At 35.7% G+C, this 24,196-nt stretch overlaps 1 protein-coding gene across 1 annotated transcript in view; it reads right to left on the bottom strand.

Annotated features, from left to right (window-relative positions):
* Positions 1-1,733: 1,733 nt before the first annotated feature.
* Positions 1,734-24,196, bottom strand: part of EFTUD1 (elongation factor Tu GTP binding domain containing 1) — an 81,091-nt gene continuing 58,628 nt past the window's right edge. Inside the window, exons 18-20 of the mRNA XM_010571934.1 lie at positions 20,096-21,099; positions 15,046-15,230; positions 1,734-2,134 (exon numbers count right to left, since the gene is read on the bottom strand). Coding sequence (XP_010570236.1) covers positions 1,946-2,134; positions 15,046-15,230; positions 20,096-21,099 — 1,378 coding nt within the window. The 3' untranslated portion in view covers positions 1,734-1,945. The remainder of the gene's footprint in view (positions 2,135-15,045; positions 15,231-20,095; positions 21,100-24,196) is intronic.

Raw genomic sequence — 24,196 nt, 5'->3', positions numbered from 1 at the left:
ATCCTGAATTAGCATCTTTATGCTGCTTGAGATGCAATCCAAAAATATGCCATAACAAAACATGAAAGCTATTGTTAAATCTTTTAAAATCTATGTTAATGCTCTTTCTGCTTACTCAAGTATCGTGTGTAGTAGATTACAGTTAACAATTATGTGGTCATAACAATCACCAACTTGTCCATCTCTACATCACCTATTCAAACACCTTTGTGACTGCAGGCCAGACATCCCCAACTCTATCTTGGATTCAGCTATAGCAGGGTAGCTGCATTAGCCAAGGTCTCATTACAAACATTTATGTCGCCTGTTTTTTTGCAGGCTGCAGTAAGTTACCATGCCTGCCATGAGTATACCAGCCAGCAGTGCCCAAACTACATAAGTGTGTTTGTTCAAGTTCTAATAGGGCTGCTGTTCAGACACCCCTTGCAAAACAACAGCAATTTATGGAACAACCTTCTAAGAAAGGCAAATATTTCATTTTCTTGAATAATTCATAAATACAATCTTAAAAGGAAACATTTCCATAATGAAAGCAAACAAGCTGGAAAAGAAAAGGCTGCTATTTAAAATAAAAGTTAAACATTCAAAATCATTCTACTCATGAAACAAGTAACAGTCTTCTTTCCCACAAGAAGCAAAACTGATATGAGTAAATTCTGCCTGCTGCATTAACTGACAGACACAGAATATTTATTCAGAAAGACCAAATAGGTGCTAAAGGAGTACACGGCAATCACAAATTTAAAAAATGGTTATATTCTGGAAAAAAAAGGATAATCCATTTGCATGGTTATTTGAAACAGAACTCTTAGCAATTAGCAAAGACAAGAGGTAGCAGAAAGCCAGTTGGCACAAGATTTAAGGACTTATTTCCCATTCATTTAACTAAATATCAGAAACTCTTCAAGGACACCATCTATTCAGTCTTAACCTTCTAGAATTCTTGTCTTTTACTTTTACAAATCTAAGCAGCCAAATGAGAAGATAATCCATGCATCATGTTTCTCTTCTATCCAAGGTTTCCATTTTTCTTAACTAAAACTTACACCCTGTGAGGGCTTTTTTTCCTGCTAGTCTTGGTCTGAATCATTTTGGAGCCTTTTACATCCTAGACACCTGCAAACAGCAAGACATTTTGTATATTTTTGCAATTGTTTCCCTTCACTGAATTCAAGACAACAGGCTGAATGGGTAGAAATTTCTCCAAGAGTCTGTAAACACACAGGATTGGCAGAGGTGGCTGTGTGCCTAGTTCAGAGACAGCAGCTGCCAGCTTAAGACAATCATAGGAACTTTTTAATAAGATGTGTTCTAAGGAGAGAAAAAAGACAAACCTTGCTTGGTTTGCAGTGCTTAGTCTTCCACATGTGCTATTTTTGCCTGCCCTCTGATTTAAAGAAGATACATTACAGCTTTAGAGGATTGCTTACATGATGAACAGAGTAAAACAAATAGTTTAGAAACTCCTAATAGGCTTACATCTATTTGCATATAGGTAACTACAGAAAGTACTGGTGAGTACAAATATATTACAGAAATTAAAATAAATTTTAAAAACAGTCAAAAAGGAGCTAAATCCAGTGCATAGTTTATTTGCAACAAACTAGCTAACCAGCTCTAAATGTAATTACAACCGACAAATCAGAAAGAAACAAATTAAATTAGGAGTTCCTAATCCTGTGACAGAAAGTTCAATAGGGCACTATGTTTTAAAAATTGAGACCAATTACAAGGAATATGCCTGTATTTTATTTAAATAAATAAACTATTTTCTCTGTATAAAAGTTGGAAAGGCTTAAGTTTATTAAAACATAAGCCACAGACATTACAGCAAGTAAGAAAAGTGGTGTCAAAGAACAAAGTCCAGATGAAATTTTGAATCTGCTGCATAGAAAATAATCCACCCGCACTTAGCTGAGTCAGGAGAGAAAGGAAGCAGACACAGCTACTTATTTCTACTGAGAGTTCTTTGCTTTTCAGCATGCTCCACAATTTTTTCTTCTACATAAAGTCCCTTTCGCTTTCTTACTGCATTCATGTACTTGCGGGCCTGGTTCTCTGAGTCTGCCTTTTCCCCAAAGTGCAAATATTCTTCCTCAGTGGTTGGTACCCAGAATGGGTCACTTGAAATGATCTATAAAAACAAACAAACAAAAAAGTAAAGTAGTACAAAGGTTTATTAGTACATTTCAGGAATCAATCTCTGAAGTAGAGAAATATGAAAGTAGAGCAGATAAGAGTTTTCTGGAAAGCCTGCAATTAACTATTTAAGCAGAAAACAAGAGTTAAGATACACTATGTAGCACTTGTCATAAGAAGCCCACAGTAGCTTTTCAAATTCAGTTGCATTTATCTGCACACGCAATTTTAAAAACAAATTTAAGTGCCAGTCAGCAAACAATGCCAAATAACATTCAGAAAAGTCTCAGTTTTCAAGAAGGAATTCCTTATTTAGAATATTATGTCACTATGATTTTATTAGAATTTATAAGAACTGAAGGTTTCTGCTTATTTCTGTTCCTGACGTTCTTCAATCCCTATGAGTTCGACAGATGGTTTAAAAATCATTATTTCTGGTGCTAATTTATTTAGCAGAGCTGTTCTTGCAGCTTAATATCTCAGGGGCCCTCCTCTAGAAGAGATTTCAGATCTAACACGATCAGAGAATAACTGGACATGTCTTTATCCTCAGTTCATCCTATATACCCCACACTTCTCAGGCTACCATAGACAGTACGTCAAAGATGTAGTTATCTTACAAAGTCTTTAAAACCTTTCCTCATTTTATCCTGCACAGCAAAGCTACAACATTTTTAATTCCCCAAGAAAGTCAGAAGATATATTTACTCTCTACCTTTGGACTATGTACATTTCACACAAATTCTAGGCTTAATGCTTAATTAGCTAGCCAAAGATAACAGTTTATTCCGTTACTGTTAGTGACTCTCGTATTACTTTAAGAAGTCTTAACTTTCCAAGTAAATGTTTTAAGACCTAAAGATACAGGAGACACCCTCCCCCCCCCAATTCTAAGCTCCTAAGAATCCAACTCAGTTCTACTCATATGTTAAACTGTTGCAGGCACAAGAAATTACTAAGTCATCAAGTGTGATCATCAAATCTTAAGCTCATATAACGTGTATGTGTAATCAAATCTGAGAAATGCTCCTTAGTGAACTGATGTCTGGGTGACCAACCAAAATTGTGTAGGGTTTTAGTCCTGAGGTTTAACTTTCCATCCCATTAGTGGACAATTAGCCATAAAACAGAGTAAAAAATACTGTAGTTAATGAGCACTAAGGAACTTAGTGAAAAATAAAAAGGTCACCTTCCAAGAATGCTAAAAATGAGCATTAGGAAGGAATGAAATTGACCATATATGTTACTCAGGTTCTGTGGCAAATTTCAAAAATACTTTTTTCACTTAAATGATTGTAATTTCCTCACAAGATGCAGTTACAGGTAATATATTTTTACTAAAAAACCCGAAGGTAATACTATATCCATTTCTTAAACAAAATCCTCATGGAAAAAGGAGTGCAGACAAGTATTAGTTACTGTAAGAATCATGATAGTTGTGACAATAATTGAGGACATCACTCTATAATAATTTCTGAAATATATAATACTAGCACTAACATTAATAACTGACAAGGAGGGAACAAACTTCCCTAAACTACCAATTTTAGCTTAGTGTTACAAACCTTTTCTTCCTACAAATACTTTTAATTGCCATATGATATTTCAAACTAAGCAAAATTTCCTGATGCTTATTTAAGTTACACAAACTAGCAAGAACAGGAATTAAAAAATGATGGCTTAAGATGGACAATTTTCCCCAGAAACATCAACAATTGTAAAGTCCTAATTTAATACCTCATCTTAAATAACACCTAACACAATCAAACAAATTACACTTTATGGGGAGTTAGGAAAATTACTATGGCAGAAGATTACTATTTTGTATTAGGTTAACATTGTAGGTTCAATGCTGGTAAATTAAGTGGAATAATACTTGTGCTGAAAGTAACATCCAATCTCAATTGTTTAGGTGGGAAATGACTATGCACAGGGTTGTCTGGCTGAAAACCAAAAGCAAGCACAGCTCATAAATAAACAGTACGAAACTTAGCTTTCCAAATGTTTCTACATTTATTTTTAACATGAAAGTAAGAAGGACTGTCTAACCATAAAAGAATCTGCCTGAGTCATACCCGTTCTGATGTCTTGTATAGGGCCTTGTAACCAATGCCTAGAAACTTAAAGCTTACATCAATACAAAAAGAACGGTCCTCACTCTTGGAGAGCTTGAAAATTTTACCATTCTTTTATACATTAGAAATAAAGAAAAGAGGCAGTGAAGACTACTGGGATTTTTCCAACTTTTGGGCAAAAACTGCATGTTGACTTGATGAAGTTGTAGTGATGTTCATACTGAACATCTTAATGATAGACAAACACCATGGACTTCCCCATTCAAATCTGCCTAAAGAGCTGAACAAACAAAAATTTCGAAGTCCAAGAACACATGAATAAGAAAAGGTGATTCATGCTCAATGGATTTGCTCCAGACTGTACTGCTGTGGGAGATTATACAGCTACAAACTATGATAACTTTAAAGGCTGTTACCATCCCCTTTGATGAAGTTTTTTTTACATCAGCAAGAAATCTAACACCCAGAAGTTATGCCCAGAGAAAAACAGTGAAACAGTGGTTCTTGAAGAATGAATACAACAGAGGAGTCCAAAAGTATACAAAATTGAATTTAGTGATCTAATCTACCTGTAAATATTTAAATACTGCAGTGATGGATGCTTTAAAAAATCCCCAGGTTTGACAGACTGGCTCTTGCAATAATTTATTAAAGACTTGTTCTACTCCTGTTAACTGAAGTTTTGCACTGGATACTACTTCTACTGATAATAATTCTTTATGCTTCAACAGGTATCTCTAGCTCTCAGGAAAGCCAACATAACAGGAGGCCCAAATGTACGTACTGTTTAGTATTTAGCAGCCAACAAGAGTAAACTGCAAACTTATTGCAGCACGGGGCTACAGAATCCTGAGTGAACCTTGTACTGCTACATGATGCAGAACAGCACTGTAAAGGGACATAAATTGGGTTTTAAAAGCCACCTCAGAACCTAGCTTTGCTTCTCAACCTGTCTAAATAATTCAGGCACTACATACTGCTTCTAGAACGAGTTATGATGGCATCTGAAAATTTCTGTTAGAGGATCATGCCTATCTGAATGGTGTGGACACACTGCAAAAGATGAGGTTAATTAGAACACACTATTTGTATTACCACACCATGGTAAGTAATAAGAAAGAGGAAGTCAGTTCTACTGAGTCAGCTGGAACTTGGGGCATCAGCTGTGCATCTCCTTTAAGAAGTCAGCAAATAGCCATGTTACTGTAACCCTAATATAACCGCACGGAGGTGTTACTGACACAGTGATACAAAAAAAAAAAAGTCAGAAGTTTTCTTTTCTAAAGTTCTGATTCTGTAAGTGAAGGTGAGGGCACAGACTAGACTGTCCCTCTTCTATTCACATCATATTAATGAATCAAAGTAAATGCATATAGCAGGTGGCATCCATCATTCCCCATACTCTGTTAATACAGCGCAAGCAAGCAAAAGGAAAAGAAAAAAAAACGTTTCCGTATAATGCTCCAAAAGCATTGTCATCAATTTGCTTACAATAGTAGTTGTCAGAATGGTGGGTCTGGGTTTCCTGGAATCAGAGCTGAGAAGCTTTTTAGCCCCTGAGCTATTGTTTGTATTCATGGGAACAGCATAGGGATGACTCTGGAATCTGTGACAGAAATTGAGTTTTTGTCTGGATAAAGTCCTAAATGATTAATTAGATTCTAAATGGACTGATCCTTCTGGAATACGATGTAACCATTTAACAGAGGGCATGTACTGTGGATCCTGGAAGATTCACAGGATCAAAGCAGAAAAAGACACCCACAAATGTTATTTTATGTTGCATGTCATCTTTAATTTAAAATTATTTAGATGTTTCCACGTACTAATTTTTCAGTACAAAACTAAACCATATAGCCTAAGATTAATTTTAAAAACAGAAATGTGATTGCATCTTAACAGTGCTTTTTCAAAAAGTTACACTCCTAAACAAAAACTTCAATCAAAATGGAACTGGAAATTCAAAATAACATGCCTTTCACAGCCGAAAAAAATCTTTAAGTGACTCAGTTAAGCTTCTACCAAAGGTCTTTTGTCCACCTTTCTCTCATTCTGCCTGTGTGCCATGTGTGTCTGGGAACCACTGAGCAGGGGTGACAAGAAAATTATCACAGCCACACTGTTTATACCCCCAGTGTAACATCAAGAACCACCAATATTAGGAGAAAGACAATGCAAAACTAATGACACAATGGTAAAGTGCATTTTAATATACCACCACACTGTGTGCGATTTGATAACTGGGAAATTCAGTGTACCTTTTCTTTGGGAACTTTTGCTAGGACTTGGGAATTTTTCTTCACAACAGCATAAACTAGCCACTGGCCTATGCTTATTTATTATTCAACACCAGAATAATCTGATGGGGACAACAGCAGCCTTGACTCCAAATAGCCCAGAACAAAGACATGATTACTCCTCCAAAGCATGCACGACAAAGCAGCAAGACAGCTACTGCTTCCTAGTTAACACAACCAAATATTTCTACGCTACATCCCCATGGTTCTTCTGAAAACAATTTCTTTCAAAAAGTGAATTACAAATCAAGGTTTGTGTAGTGGATCACTGGACTAGCATTTACTCTATTAGAGAAAAAGTATTTTCTCTAAATGCAGCCATACGAAATGCAATACAGTAAAATGAATTAGTGCACAGCAGCTGATACAATTCTTAAATCTGTTATTGCAAACGCAATTCTTAAGTGATGGAAGCGTTCCTTAATAGTATTGTTTAACAATATGTTCATTGATCTACTTTATAAAAGTCTTGGGTGATAGAATTTGTTTAAAGTATGACTATAAACAAATCACTAGAATGGCATTACAGTTAAAAGAAAAGAAACAGTCAAATACATGCTGAAGAGTGTGTTCCATAGCTCACTGCAGAACTATGAGCCCACTCTAGGTATAAATAAAACACTGTTTATAACAAAGTCAGCTGGGATTAGGTATTTCAAAAGAAGTGAACAGATTACTTCAAATACTGTAAGTGCAAGGGTGTTCTTGAGAAAAAGAAATCATTCTAAAGCAAGATGTTTCATTAAATGTCACAACTATTCAAACCAACACACCCAAACAATGAAGTCTCATAAGACTTGTTTAGTAACCGCATGCAGGGTAGCATAGGCAAAACAGCTGTCATTTTCTTTTAGCCTAACAACTTCCACATTAATTATTCAAACAATAAATGCCTGTATCTTTATCAGAGACATAATCTGAATACCTGTAATAAATAATCCATAAAAATACAAACACTATGAGTGTACTATGTTAATGCTGGAAGACAATACAATGTGTACTAAATTCTGCAAATGATTATATAAGCTAATCAAACTTTTCAGTAAGATTTGAGTTAGAACAGATCACTTCCAATTCAAGAGGAATTGGAATTTTAAGCCTTAATTTGAGGATGATTTATTATTTGCATTTCAGTGGCACCCAGATGGTTCCAATAGTGATCTGTGTCCCATTGTCTAGTGTATTTCACAAAATGATGGTATGAAGCAGTCTCTGCCTAAGGCAGCCTAATTATGCAAAACAAGGTTGAGGGAAGCATCAAAAGCAAAACAGAAGGGATCTGCCTAGTTCATCCAAAAGGTCAGACAAAACCGGGAACACAGCCATGTTCCTAGTAGCATTTCCCCTACTGGTCTTTACTGCCTGATGAGGACAAAAAATTTCTTTTGAGCCAAATATCATCAGTATGGAAAATTCTTTAGTTCGACCATGAATAGAAAGAGCAGTCTTACACTGTCCAATGAAGATCTTAAGACCAGCAAGCAACATTATGGCCCTCATGAACTGCTTAGTAAGAAATCCCAAGAACCACTAAATTCAGTGTGATTGGGCACTACCACAAGCAGCCCTTAGCATGCCAAGAAAAACATTATGCCAGAAGTCGTTCTTCAAAAAAAAATTGCAGAAGAACTCTTATGCACAATTTCAAAGATGACACAGGCTTTGGTGTATCACAATCCTTTCTACCTAAGAAAAATTGATGCTAGAAAGATACTTCAAGAACATTCACAGTTCAAATGGTGCCCATCACTTAGCAATGACATAGACGATGCAACTAAAAGGGTACAGCTGATATGCAGTCTTAGATGTCTGAAGCAGCCCCATCAAATGGAAATTACCTCTACCTTTCAGGTAAAATGATAGAACTTTGCAGAGTTTTATGTGAAATGTAACCTTGAAAAAATGTTACCTGCTAGGTTTTCAGTAATATGCTGGGTAATGTTGTAAAAGTGCTTCTGTACTGAACATAACCAAATGGTGCAAGGCCATTTGGGTACTGGTAGTGTGCTTCCAGAACAGAGAACACCAGGCAGGGTACCCAATAAGACTGAGGTCAGGTGGATTGAGGTGGGCTCTAAACAATGCCTCGTACATTTTTGGGATGTGGAACAGAGCAGGGAGGATATGACAATCTCAAAAGTGGATAGAGGCTAATTTCTTGACTACACTCCTGTGACCTCAGATCCAGAAAGACCCATTATCTCTGTAAATAAGCCCTTCCTTGAGTTTCACGCACAGTGCAATGCAAAGGTACACAAGTGTCTGGCTAATTCCTGTATTTAACCCAACCAGCTACAGAGTCTGGAAAGCAGTGCTGGCAGCATGGCAGCCCACTACCACCTAACACATACCATGCTTGTGCCTGTACTGACAGGTAGTTTTCCAAGTCATTCCTTACTTCCATGTGAAAGAAAATATAGATCCTAGAGCAGTGTTGCAAGATGACATTTGGCAACTTCAAAAGCAATCTCCACATCAACAGCTGCCTTCCATCAACTCCAGGTAAAACAGCTTGATGCTAGCATATGACTAGGAGCTCCCATAACCTGTAATGTAGAGCAGCCCGAATACCATTTTTAAAGCAATTTCTGTACTACAGCGCTGAAATACTTTCACTCAGCAATATACATTGAAGAATAGGTAAAAACTTACTAATTTTGCCATTCTGCTTTCAAAGCAGCCAGGATCTCAGCCTGTCCCTGAAAGAAACCACAACTTAAAATCTCAAGGAAAGATTCTGCAAGTTTCTGTCATTTCTTGGTTGTTGTTTAACCAACTATGGGGTCTTACTGGTTTTATTCAGTGAAAAACCCTCTCATAACAGGTATCTTATTCCTCTGTAAACCCTTACAGGCCCCAAATGCTTCCTGTTCAGAAAGGAAGAGAATATTCTCTCTGCAGATTCAAATTCTCCATTTTGCTGTGCCCATTCCACCACAGTGGAAAGCAGATATCACCTCCTTTCCTGCTTGGGCGTACTGAGTGACTGTGGGAAGTGCTGAGCACCTGAAACACTTCCACAGAACATCATGCTGGGGATGAGGATTAAGCAGCAGAGGGTGGGAGGAGAAACATCTACAATATGCTAAAGAATCTTACAGAAGCACCTACACATAAACATTCTCAAAATAAAAACAAGTCACACTTATTTTGTTAAAACACAAACTTTCACATTGTACCAAATACTTTGTGTAACAGCTTGCCTATTTTACAAATAGCTAATCTCTATACCACATCCTGAAAGAAAAAAAACAACGACTAATTTTCAGCCTCCCTTTTTACCAGTTGTTTGACTACCTTGTAGCCAAATCTTGGCTTCACAGAATGCTGCCACTTTGCATCACTATAGACCAACTTATGTGTCAAAGAAATAAACACAATATATCTTCTTCTCAAGATTATTATATCTACTTTCATACAGGCATTTAAAAGAAAGCATGAAAACAGACTGCTCTCTTCATAACCAACTTGGGAAAAACCTCCCAGTTTTATTTCTCTCTGTATTCCTTCAGAGTATTTTCTCTCAACAGCTCTGGATTGTATATTACAACGTCTGGCAAAAATACAACTGAAAAAAAAAAAAAAAAAAAAAAAGAGCAAGCAAGAGAGATGGAAGTTATAAACCCAACAGTAAAGTTCACTTATTTTGTATCCATAGCCATCTTCCAAAAGCTTCAAAAATCCAAAAAAGTATCAGATTCATAGCTCCGTGTTTTCTTTCAGAGAGAGGAGGTTTAAGGGGATACAGAATAACCTGCAGTCAAACTTCAGATGTTTAACGTACAGAGATGCATTAGGAGCGTAGATTCCCTACAAGCAAAATGAACATCCAACAGTATTTCATAATTCAGATATCCCATTCACAATATATAAAGGGGATGGCCAAGGCTTTAAAATGCCTGAAGTCAGATATGAGGAACTCCTCTTCCAATAAATATTGCAATAATGAACATTTACACATTTAGTTATAAAATAAACTCATAGAAGTTTATTTCAGCTCAAGAGCATCATCCTTGTTTGTGTCTCAATCAGTGACAGCTGAGCTTTAGCCTTGACTTCAGTCAGTAGCTACAAACAGGAATTTGGGAATTTGAAAGAAAAAAAGGAGATGTGTGGCTCTACTGCTGCATTTTTTCCTATTACTTAAGAAACATGTATTGAAAGGGAAAATTAAAGCCACACCACTACCACTTTTATTTACTATTTTAATTAGCTTCAGATATCCTGGGCAATACAATGAGCTTTCCATATTTGAAAGGTTCCAGGTTACTCCTAGAATTCATTTACATGCCTAAACTGTCACTGGCACAATGATGTATGTAAAGTTACAGTTCAAACCTAGTACAGATTCTTAGAGTCTCTCTCATTACCTTAGTCTGCTTCCTGTTTAATGCAGGCTTAACAATCTCATCCAGCAACTTCTACATTAAGCCCTCATCTCCTGAGTTGTAAAATGACTTACAGTTTGAAAGGAATAAACTAAAATTCAGAATATAAAACTTCCAGATTCAGAATGCCTCATATTCCTACCAATTATTATGTGCAGTCCTTCTCTTACCTTTCTCCAGAGCCCTAAAGCATGTTCTAGACACTATTCTACTTAGAAGGGATACTGAAAAAGAATTCAGATTCAACATGTGTTTACAGTTTGCCCATGCCCCCCCAAGAATAAAAGTGTGTCTAACAGCCAATCATTATGCAATTTAAAAGACGCAACAGGAATACTATGCATTTCACAACTTTACAACTAGTAGATGTCTGACAGTTTCTGCATTTGCTGCGAATTCAGTCAGCATCTGACTAGACCCACATGCATTATTTTTTTACTGTAACACAGACTTCCCAAATGGGATTGGAGCTCCATTATTCTAAGCATTGTGCAATCACAAATACCTTCTGGTTCAAAGAACCTTATGATTAAGATAAAATGACATGATTGAGTGAAAGATGTAACTGCAAGAATTGAGAGAACAAAGGAAACAGGCTCAGGCAAAAACATACACTAATTGAAGATGTATTATTAATTCAAGGATTAAAAAAAATACAAGGAGTTTATAATTATCCCAAAGTTATATATTTTAAACTAAGAATTCAGAAAAAAGTTTATATTGAAATCTAAGAAAATATAGCCACGTAAACCCAATACATTTAACATTTGCCTAGGGATATCATAAAAGAAAATACTTGGCTGACTCTTGAAATTAATTTGTTTAAACTGGGACCAAACTGAAATCTCCCACTAATGGTTATTTGGTGCCGTCCTCTACAGGCAGGAATAAATTGTATAAGTGTGACAGAAGAAATTAATAAAAAAGGAGTATCTGACAAGATAGACCTCGATACATGTATTGCTCCATCCCCTGGGGCTGGAGCACTCTGAACTATACAAAATACATTCATTAACTGAAGAAAAAAAAATGGTAATTTCATTTCCACAGAGACCAAAATGGCTTCATTTAAATGTAGGCTCTATCATTGACCTTCCTGTGTTTATAGTCCACAGATCATATTAATGAAATACAAGAATAATAAAAAAATTAATTCAAATCTCATTTCTTCAAACTTACTTTATGCATGTGATTTCCATAAGATTAAACGTTTAAAAGTTTAAAAATACCAAGAAATGTCTATTCCACTATCTGTAAAATGGGGATAACAATACATTAGAAGGAATCTGTGTAGAGGAATACATGTCCCAGGTACTCAGCTAATGAGCTGAGCACAGTGAGAAAACACCACTAACACAGAATTCACTCAGAATGTCATGGAAGGGTTTAGATAGTATGTAACTAAAGCAGCAACCATACACTGGGTAACATTGGAAAAGCAAAACAAAACTAAGTAGCTATCATACACCCTTTCCATTTTTAGCACTAAGGAAAAAATAGCATAAGATGACACAGAGAGAGTTCACATCCTATTTTCTTACACAATGATAAATTAAATAATTGGGATTCAAATAAAATGCTGTTGTTTATCATGTATATACATTTACCATCATAACTCATCAGTAATGTAGCAATGTCAAAGTCATGCCTAATACCTGATGAAACCCGATAGGGTTTTTTTTATTAATCTGGGGGTTTTGTTTTGTTTTTTAGCAGAATATAAAGAGGAAAAAGAAACAGATAAAAGCTCTACAAATTACTCATGTGATCTGAGACACAAACCTATTTTTTCTGGCTTCTCTGTCATACCACCACTACAGATTCTGAAAATTGTATTTATTTAGCAATTCTGCTGATGTGAGAGTAGCATGCACTCCCTGTGCCATCGCTGCACAGAGCCAACATTGCTAGTAGCTTAGTAAAAGGCTTATTTTGTCACAAAAATATGCGAGCATGACTTTCAATGTGACAAAAAAACCCAACCCACCCCACCAACAGGTTTGCCAAGTGGAAAGGTGATTGGCTTCACAATCTTTTTTCCTACTATCACTGCATTGTAATATACTAGCTGTAATTATAATATCTCTTGAGGGTCAATTTTAGAAAATGTTGACAGTTGTTCAAATCTCCCTCTCCTATGCATATCTATAATTTCATGTGAACATTTTCTTATGCGAAATTCGTAGCATCTGACAGAGTGAACATACACATTGAGGTTTGGGGATAAAAGGGAAGGTCAGAGAGGCAAGGGGTTTTTATGTTTTTCCTTAGTACTGGAGCACACAGTAGCTACAAATCCTAAAGAAACTGGCACAAAACAATGGTTAGCTGGAATTAACATCGTTCTGACTGATATTCCTTTAGGGCACTGATATCAGAGGCTGTTCAGACAAAAGACCAGTTAAGCCACAAAACCTCACCAGCTGCACTTCAGATGAGAACATCCAAAACTGACAAGATTATTGTATGCAATACTGCCAACACTCACTGGTTTGAGGTACCTAATCTGTTATTGGCTTACACCTAGATCCCTATATTCAAAAAGTTGTTGCTTTATCTATTTTTTTGTGTATATACCATCTATGGAGGATTGCCTTTTTTTTTTTTTTCTTTTTCAGTGTAGCTCTGTTTTTCCCTTCCGTGGCTCTCTGTGAAGTCAGACTTAGTTACAAGAAGATTAAATGAATCAGTAATGAGGGAGGAAAGGTAAGTCCCTGGTCCACTGCATTTTCTAACACCAGTAAGGTACCACTGCCAAGGAAAAAATAATGTACTTTCCCAAGTGTGCTATTTCAATGATTCCCAACTCTTTTGATAGCACATGACTCAGCTGGTTTGCAGAGATCTTCCTTTTCCATTAGCATCCACATAAAATTCCTAAAGCAGTTAAAATTTCTAACAAAGAAATACTGCCAGTGAAATATTTAACAGATACTACTACCTATTAGGACAATTTAGCTACAGGAAATGAGGAAGAATCCACATCATGTGAAAAAACAGCACATACATCGGACAGAAACAGTGGTAAACGAACCATAGCTGGCAACTGCATGGAGTATTACTGACCTCAAAAATCTGCAGTTGTTTGTACTCAAAGACTTGACATTTGAGGTCACAAAATAAATCCAAAGATGAAACAAAAACAAACAAACAAAATACTTTCTAATCCATTTACAAAAGTTTCTGTGGTACTAACACCAAATAAAGGAACACCTGACTAAAGAGAAAATACCAACCAAACAAAAAAACCCACACCATCAGAAAAACCTAGACTTCAGTTATTCTAAAAATTTCACGTAAAAAGCTTATACCCACTAACTCTTGCCCTTGAACCCATATTTAGCTCCTTCAGTGGAGTCTTCCAAGAAGCCTACAATGCAGGTTTGTTTGTCTTGAACAAGGAACTCTGACTTACAGCTTTTTATATTTCTCCTTGAAGACCTACTATCCACATCATAGCAACAAAATACAGTGCACTGTCAGCTGATGACACTCCTTATCAGCCTTCCCACTTGCATATTTCCTTTATACCTTCATTTTCACCTCATTTCTTTAAGTGACAAAGATGACGAAAGGGAATGATTTTGAGGACACCTCTACTGACTATCACCAGACTCAATTTTGAAAGAACGAAATCTATTCCCTTTGCCTTAAAGTATCAAAATATGCATTGGAATATATAAGAACAACAAAAAAAAATACCTAGGTGTCTGCTAACGCCTTAAAGGTTAACTTTCATATGCATTAGATTTACTGTTACATTTTCTATTAGTGGTAGGTTGGGGTTGGTTTGTGTTTGTTTGGTTTTTTTTTCCCAGTCCCCAAACAATTTTACCAGAGAACTCATTAAAAAAGACACATAAAATTCAGGAAAACACATTTATGAAGAATCCATTTCATTTGTGAAGGACTTACTTTCTACTGAAATAAAAAAGCATCCCATCTAAACAATATAAATACATTCCTGAACAGCGTATCTATAAAAGGACATAAGACTAATATAAAGCTATTTTTCTCTTCTTCATTTCAGAAAGGAATTAATCAAATGTCTTGACCAAAACTTAACCTTTCCCACTTATTATTCCAGTCTGCCACATCTACAGGAAATAGATCACCAAACCAGATGGAGTGAATAGATATTTTTACCTCCCAGTGGCTGAACACCAGCTGCGGACTGGCCAGGCCACTAGTTCTCTTCCTGATTTCATCAGCAAAACCAAAGCTTTCTGCTACTGGCAGGACTGCCTTAATAATAAACACATCCGTCCCCTCTTTCATCTCCTCTTGTAACACTCTGCCTTCTCTTTTGGACAAGACAGCATACACGCGACCTGCAAAGACATAATTTTGATGAGCTTACCAGTATATTTATATTCTGCATCATGAAAAGAAATACATAAATATTTATTCAGGAAACTTCAGCATTAAGTAAAATACATAACTTCTTTGGCTAAAATTCTTCCTTGTAAGTGTATCAATTAAGTGGACCGATTAAATTCAAACAAACATATTCTGCCATTACAATGTGCAGAACCATATGAGTAACATTTAAAAATTATTATTACTGTACGGATCTAGATAATGCTTGCACTAATTGCATTTTATGCAATCATATGGCTATTTCTTAAAGGGCACTTTGACAGATTATGTGTCTAACTTTATTTCTTATAATCAAATATTTGAGAAACATTACTAAGAAATATTACTGTTTTTCAGGAATCATATGTCAGCTACTTTTAGAAGTTTGTTTGGATCACCATATCCCTATATGGTACTTGTCCCAGATACTGCAGTGCTATTCTAATCACAGAAAACTAGTTTATCTGAAATGCTACATATTTGTTATGTTTAATATGTTCAATTAGTTTTTTAATTAATTCAGTCTTAAGTTAGTCATGGATAATTTTACTTTTCTTTCCCAAATTAATATTCAATCCATTGAAATGCAGTGTATATATCATTAAAATAGCTGTAAAAACGCCCATGTTTGACTTTACAGTAGGCATTAAGTTAATTTTTTAAAATGTTTTTGCAAACTTATGGGCTAAGTATTCTACAGAAAAATACTAACAAATACATTTGTGTTGATCAAGATAATAAAAAACAAGAAAATCTATGTATTGAAAAAATGTTTTAGAATGCCTTCATTTACAAACGTGAATAGTTAGTATTAGATGTCAAATGAAAAGTACCTTGCTGTGAAGAACAAGTTTGTACCAATTTCCAAGAGGTTCAAATATTTTATGTTATATTGCACTGAAAAAACATGCATGCAGACTGCTACCTTTTAAACAGCTGGGCAAACCTGACTCTTATTGGAAATAATTAGAAATACACATTACTTCATAATACTTGCCACCTGTTCTGAGTTGACAGAAAGATCTTATTAAATACTGTAGCCATGTACATTGATTTGCATATATACTGTAAGCCTTTTGTGGGATACCAGAGGAAATGCTGGAGTGGGTTTATTTGTCTTTATTTTTTAAATACAGAATCTGGTCCTTGTTCAGGAAATTCAGCACAAGCACATAGCTAGTACAGTTAAATCTTCCTGTCAGATGCAGGTAATGAAGCATCAGCTCAGCACCAATCATTTCAGAGTTTATAGTTCTCTAATAAAATGTGGGTTGAAGTGTTCTTTCTATCATCACTGATAATTTTATCTGCTTGTGCCACTACCAGGACCTCCTCATTGTTCCTCTAACTGAACTTCACCTGTACTATGCACAATGGTCTTCTTACTGCTCATGAGGAAATTGAGGAAATACTTAAGATTCTGTATTTAAAATCACAAAAAGATTAAGGCATTCTGAAGATAAGTCACTGAGTTTGCCATGCATGTACAGCCTTTGTCAATATAACTAAGCCATTTCAAGTCTATGGAAATTTCAGTGAGTCCAGAAAATTCTCAGATATGAAAGGGTCCTATCTCAGTGCAGCTCACAATTCAGTAACTGCTTTAAAATGCAAGTTTAAACATACCCATTGCAAAAGAGCATCACATCATGGTCACTGTACGTATACTGTGTATGTACTACACAGTATATATTAAAGCCATTTGTTAAAGCAAGTAAGTTCAAAACCACTTTATAGGTTATTAATGTTATAATTCAAAATATTTATTTTAGTAATTGTTTTAAGTAGGACGTAGAGAACTTTGCACACATATTAATGAGATAAGTAAGGTAACATTTATCACAAAGCACTTTAGATTCATATACTCTGGCCATAATTCACTGAAGATTATTCTTTGAAAACATAAAAGCCAGAAGACAATTTATAGCTTACTAAATGGTTTCTAGCTACATGTATTTCATCCAAGCAGTCTGGAGTATTTCCTCAATTAATGCTATCACAAAGCTATATAAGGTCTTCAGTTTTACCACTATGAGCAGACTGCAGTACACTGAAGAAATACTGGTTCTACCTCTACACTAATTAGTTGAATGGATTTAGCAGCATCAATCAACAAGAAATACTGCAAGATCTTCCTATTCAAAATAGTTAAAACAAATTATTTTGCAACTTCAAAAACAGCTTCAAGGTGCTGCAACATACAGAATAAGTCTGTGCATAATAGGCTCACTTTAAATATGTATTAAGTCCAGCTCCTTAAAATATTTAAGTCCTGTTCATCACTTTACTGAAGGATGCTTCAGTGCGTCAAGTGAAAATGCTAAACAATTTCTGCATTCCCTGCATACTAAAAAAAAAAAAGCTTCAGACTGGAAAGAAATATCGTGGAAGGAAAACAGGATCACCATTTGCAAGAGCCTAGGGGTCACCATAAACTTAGCAAACAGGAAAGGAGGAGCTGCTCTTCTATTTTGGAATCTCCACATTTTCACTCACACAACTGAGCCAGAGATAATACTGTGAATTGATGTGAATTGCCCCCTAAAATGCGTCATCTAAAACTTTAATAACTTTATTTAAAAAAAAATAAAGACATAACAATTGCTATCAAAATCCAAAAAAACAAAGCTACAACAGAGTCTGGTAAAGTCCTTTCCCAGCTGAGTTTCACTGACATCAGCAAAATGAAGAGTCTAGCTTTCAGTCTCCAGAACACAAAAGAGAGAAGGGAAGAAGAGCTCAAAAGGTAGGAATATCAACAGGCAAAAGCTAATAATAATTAAACACGTGATACTAGTTCAGACTATTCTTCAGCTTTTGGCAGTTTACATAGAACTCCCATAAAGCAGGAGTGTGTAAAAATGGATTTTTCTGAACTAACTGGAGGAATGAGATGCTCAAAGTATAACCTACTGGAAAACATTGGGTGTATGCAGGACCCAAGTCTAAACCCAAGGCCCGTTATACTGGACATGTGTAAGCTTGCAACACATTTCTGTGTTCCTCTCTCCTTGCTCCTCTCAGCTCCACTTCAGTTTATTTTCATTGCCAGAAAAGTCTGATGGAAAAAGCTTTATATACTGAGACAACGAACATAGAAGAAAGAACTAGCTTTCTCAGAAGCTAACATCTTCAAAACAAGTAGATTAATGTGAAGATATATTAAACAAAACTGGGTATCAATGTATGGAAGACCAGCTGAAAGAATGAAGTTACAAAAGCCAGTGGTTTATCACACGTCAACTGCCAAGTCTTACTGGATAGCATGCATACTCTTCACTTCCCCTAATGAGGATGCAATTTATTAGCTTAAACTTCCATAATAAAAATTAAACCCATGAATTTGTAATGAACCAAGTGCATGTCCATGGTTATTACCACACAACTCACATTCATTAGACTGGACTAATTTGCTTGTATGCCTGAGTCCTAAATTACACTCATTAAATATATAGATATATGCATTAGAAAGCCATGTTTCCATTTGGTTTTATGGCACAATTGATGAGGCAATGCACGTTAATTACATCACTATAAACAATCATGCTTTTTTGGTAGTGCGTATTTTCGAAAACGGCAATTTATACAATGTTTTTGTTGTTTGAAAATTGGTATCTTGCTTATACTTTGACATAGAGAGTCAGAAGTATTGTGCTAATGTGATCCTGGAACATTTGTGTGTAACACTATGAAGTCTGATTTTGACAGGCATTCTTACATATTAACATATAATTAGAGATAGTTCAAAATGCAGAAGTTCTATGTCATAGTAAGTTGTAGCTTAAGGTAATGTGCTAATAAGCTTACTGCAGGACACCTTTTACACGGCCTACTAAAGAGTACCTCCAGAAAAGAACAGGATCATGCACCTGTACAAAACAATTGTACATTCAAAGGCATTTCTTTTCCCTACACACAATTATACATTTTGTACATTTGTTTTGTATAACTGCTATCATTATGCTTGTGTGCACAACAGCTGAGATTTTTACAACAAATAACCAAATCTTTGATTATTGTATGTAGGATATACTATATTTCTGTCATGATTAGTATAGTCAAAGTAAATTTGCTGACAGCTTAAGTGCAATGGAAGTTAGTTTTAATGAAAACCTTGGTGCGTTGGATCAGAGTCAGTGTGCACGCAACTCCCATGGAAAACTCCAAGAACAAATGTTAGGGAAAGTTAAGCACTGTTGTAAAGTAGGTCATTAAAACAAGTTTAAAAGTAGGTGTAAGTGGTAAGGTAATGTAAGTGACATGAATTTGGTATGCACTGGGTTTGCAACGTGAGCAACTTGAATACCAGAAGGATACAGATGCTACTAAAAAGAAAAATAATCTACAAACTGGACTGTAACAATAATTTAATATTATCTCATTTTCCTGATTTTACTTCTATATTGATTATTATATTAACTTAAAACATCTTGAAACGACAGTTACTAAGACTGCACGCTCATTTTACAAACAGGATAGGTTTCCTCATCTCTTCATGGAACTAATGCTTAACTATGAGCAATTAATATTGATATTCATATTTACTTAAGTTGATATTACAAAAAGGCAACGTTTTGCATCTTGCACTTCTAAAAAAGTGTACCATTGCTATTTAAGGATATGTTTCAGATAAGTAAGAAGAATGCTAAATTCTCATTCAGAACAGTATAAATACTACAGGCATCAGAGAGTCACTGTAAAAATCCACTGGAGAACTATAAAAAACTTCTGACAAAACTTTTAATCAAGTTATACTTTGAGTCAGTCTAATTTATAAAACCTCACCTTGGAACTCAGAAAGCAAATTCTTGACAAAGGTTTATTTTTTCTGTCTTACCTAAAACTTCTGCAGTAGCCATAATTTCACATGTGTACATTGCTGCCATAAGCCTCTGTGGTTTTGCTTGCAAAGCATAACGACAAGCTTCCTTCATGGTGGCAATCAGTTGTCCAGAGAAGGGACCATAACAATCTGCAAGTAAAACTTCTCCCTTGTGTTTACTAGTTTTCTCAGGTGATTTTGGAACACTTTGACTGCTGTCCTGGTGTTCATTCACACTGCAAACTTCATCAGTGCAACTGCTTGTTAGAGTAGTATCTTCATTTTGTTTATGTTCTACGGCATCAAACTCCCCTGAATCCTGACTGCTAGTTGACAGCATCTCTCCAACTGTATTTATTTCCCATTTTTCCACTGTAAAACAAACACCCATGAGGGGTTCTTCACACATTGGACCTGAAAGCGTAGCCAGCTGAAATCCACTTACTATGCTGTTGTCAAAGTCTCTGTATTTACTTACTTCTTTCACAGCATTCCCAAGGCACTGCCACACAGACCTTTTATAGCCCTCAAAATTATATAACAAAATATTGGGCCCACACTTCCGTGGTCCAAATGACCAGATCTGATCAACAGCATTTCTCCACTTTCTTCCCTGCAGATTTTGCTCCAACTTTTGTTTGAATTCCTTGATCCTGTCCAGAGTCTTCTGATTTATCTCATGGGTTTTTTTATCTTCATTCAGAGATGTGTTGAGCTGCTCCATAGTTCGAATTAAGTCACTGTTTTCTTCAAGAAGTCGAGTTACCTCCTCAGGAAGCGGCATTGCTCTTACACTGAGAGTAGCTTGTTTATTTGGAGTAGATATTGTAACAAGCCCATCTGAATCAACCTGAATTCCTTCAGGAATTTTACTTTGGTCCTCTTTTGTTTGGTGTATGACAGCAACCTTCTGCTGTTTCCCTATCTCCTCATTCACCATATCGACTTTTGGAGGTCTTGTTATTGTCTCTCGGAATGGTATAATAGGTGCTGATACACTAATCTGTACCTTTGCAAACCTATAAAATAAAGTTGAAAAATTAGTTTAAAATTTAAAAAATACTTTTAAACTTGGGGGTGGGAGGTAGGGCAATGGCCTTAGCATGGAACAGATGTTCATGAATAAATCTGATTGCAACACAGATTACTAGATAATGAATTTCAAATTCAAGCTCTTAAAAACCTTATGTACTTCAAAAAAGAAGCATTGCCTCTCATGTCTTCAGAAAGATTTGGAAAGGAACTGATGAAAATAGAAGAAAAAGCTGTGCCTCTGTGTAAATCACTGGTTCACCCACATCTTGGAAACTATGTGCTGCTCAAACGAGATACAATAGAACTAGAAAAAAAAATGAGAATGAGGATGATCAAAGGTATGAAAATACAAGCAGCCTTCAGATGTTTCAAGGATACAATAGAGGTCTACAAAATCATGAGGGGCTTGGGGAAGGCTGATTAGGGTTAACTGACAACCAAGCCACAACAGGCCCTGAACAGGCCCTGAACTGCAAAAGATTAAGACCCAGGAAAGCATTGTGGTTACTCCATTTTTATTCTTCCTCAGACATCTGCTCTAGGCCACGCTGCTGCAGACGTGATACTGAGCAAGATGGACACTTGATTTGAACCAGTACATCTGTTCATGCAGTGAGATGCTCTGAAAAGATGAAGCACTAGGTAAGCTGAACAGGCTTTTGTAAAGAAGTGTGGAGCCACCGTTCTACAACCTTGCAGGTTCAGATCAAGTACTCTCTCCGCAGCTAGGAGCGCTTGGAGAGGTGACACTCCCATTTTCTCTATACTCCTGGCACAGCAGATTCAAATCTGTGCACAATACTGTGCTGTCCATGTGCATGAAAACTAGCACTGCAGCACAGAAGCAGAAGGAGCATTAATGTAGGGAAAAAAAGCCCCTGGTGAATTCATATTGTGATTAGTTAGTGGAAGCCTTAACCACTATTTTGCTTGCAAACCTAAAGGATCATTCATAATTGTAATCTTGTAACAAATGTAAATATACAAGGCACTACTCTGAAGGTAGAAGCAATGACTGCCTACGTTGGAATGCTTTTAAGTTGGCTGGAGGAAGGGAAGAAATTTCAAGCGAAATAGCTACTCCCGAGTATCACCAGATAGGGACACATTCATTATAGAATTATGCCGGATAATTATTTCCTGTATAGACTTGTCATTAGTAGCAGCCTTTCCTCTGCTATAAAGCAAAACACAATCCCTCTCCCTCATATATCCCAAGTAACTTTATATTGTACAGTAGCTTCAATGAAAATTAAGTGATAATTTTTTTTTATATAAAGTTACTTATGTGAGTACAGCTTTACACAAAACTAAAACATAACTAAAAGAAACCATGGGAGATAATTAAAATAAATTGACCATTAACTACAGACAAAAATTAAACTATCAATTCTATACCAGAAAGCCCTATTATTTCAGGTCATTAAACACTTTTCAGTCTGTTAGAAGAGTTTATATTGGAAGATTCTCAAAGATAATAAAATTTCCTAACAGAAGAAAACAAATCTGTAATGCTGTGGATGAATCTTATTTTTGGACTAATTAAGAAAAGGTAAATTCAATCTTTGCCTTTAAAGGACCACAGAAAGCACAAAATAAAATGAGATACGAGATAGTAGGTAAAGATTTTGGTCTTTTTCCACACCAAAAGAAAGGAAAAAATATTACCAATGCAGTTCAGCCTGTTATAGTTAACTATAAATAACTTATATTCTGCTTTGCAAGAGTGCTAGCAATTTTTAAAAGAATTAGTTTGGGTCAAGAGTTGAAAGATACAAACTAAGAAGCTTTCTTTTTTCTTTTAAGCTGAGTTGGGAAATACCCTACACAGTGAAGAAAACCTGTGTTGGAAATAAAAACATTTAGGAAAAACCAAATACAGCAGACCACAATAAGACAGAATGACAGAAGTTTCAACAATATTGTAGGATTGGCATTTATAACAGTGATAAAGTGTGATTATTAAGGAACTGATATATCGTTTGAAGCAATGCTATTAACCAACAGCAATTTTTTTCAGATTAGTTTGTATTTATTAATTATTTGTCTTGAAGTGAGTACTCTGCAGGAAAACTTTCACTACACTTTAAAAGGTATTTCACAAGATGAGGAAAATTAATTACTACTGATTAAAACACTCTAAAAGTAAAAGCTTCACATCTTTGAGTATGCCAATGTGTTATTTTACCACCCAGCTAGGAAGTGCCAGATTTGTTAGCTCTTTCATATATTTAACAAACATCTCTGTATTTATTCATAAAGGATCACCTGTTTTATCTTCAAGTACAACTTTATGACTTCAAAATATCCCATGTGGTATTTTATCTGTTTACTGTAATCACAGGAGCTGAAAATTGCCAATGGTGCCATGGCAAAACCCTGGTTTTTTTCAGAACTGTGAAATGGATGCTTATTAAGTGCACATAATCAGCATCTTGTTCAAATACATTCAGGATTTAACTCAGCTGAACATACAGGAATGTTGAAAGCTACCCTTCAGAACTGGAAAATAGCCTGTATTTCTCACCTCATCTGAAGGGGAAAAACAATAGCAAAATCTCCCATGAAATACCTTGTTTGGAAATGAAACATTCCTACCACTGGTAAAATGGTAATCCTGTGTCTTCAAAGATTTGTAACAGCTTTGTCTAGCTATATAATCTATAAAAATCATATTCTACTGATAATTATCTCACTGCTACAACTACAGCCTGTGCCATAGCAAGCTAGCACCAGATCAAAGGACAATGGGTTTTGGTTTATCATTTGCGTATGAAGGTATAAAAATAATGTTTGATACTGCCATCTGAATTAGGCTCAGTTTTTAAAACACATGGAGAAAACAAGACTCTTTTCATTGGAATGACCTGTTTCTAAGGCACAGTTGTTATTTACCTTTATTTATACAACTTTCCTACTAATGAATGCTTATATAGAACTATTTTATTATACACATAGAAAGTTAGTTTTTGGATAAAGACAAGTCACTGACCCCTGTAAAGGAGGTGCAGTTAGATTTTGATGCTTCTATAGTTTACATTCAAAACCAAAATTAACAAAAATCATGTTCCAGTATGCATG

This window comes from Haliaeetus leucocephalus, unplaced genomic scaffold, assembly GCF_000737465.1.
Source record: "Haliaeetus leucocephalus isolate CR32 unplaced genomic scaffold, Haliaeetus_leucocephalus-4.0 Scaffold339, whole genome shotgun sequence".
Classification (NCBI taxonomy): Eukaryota; Metazoa; Chordata; class Aves; order Accipitriformes; family Accipitridae; genus Haliaeetus; species Haliaeetus leucocephalus.
The sequence above is the reverse complement of the archived record's forward strand: the minus strand, read 5'-3'. Positions and strand labels throughout refer to the sequence as shown.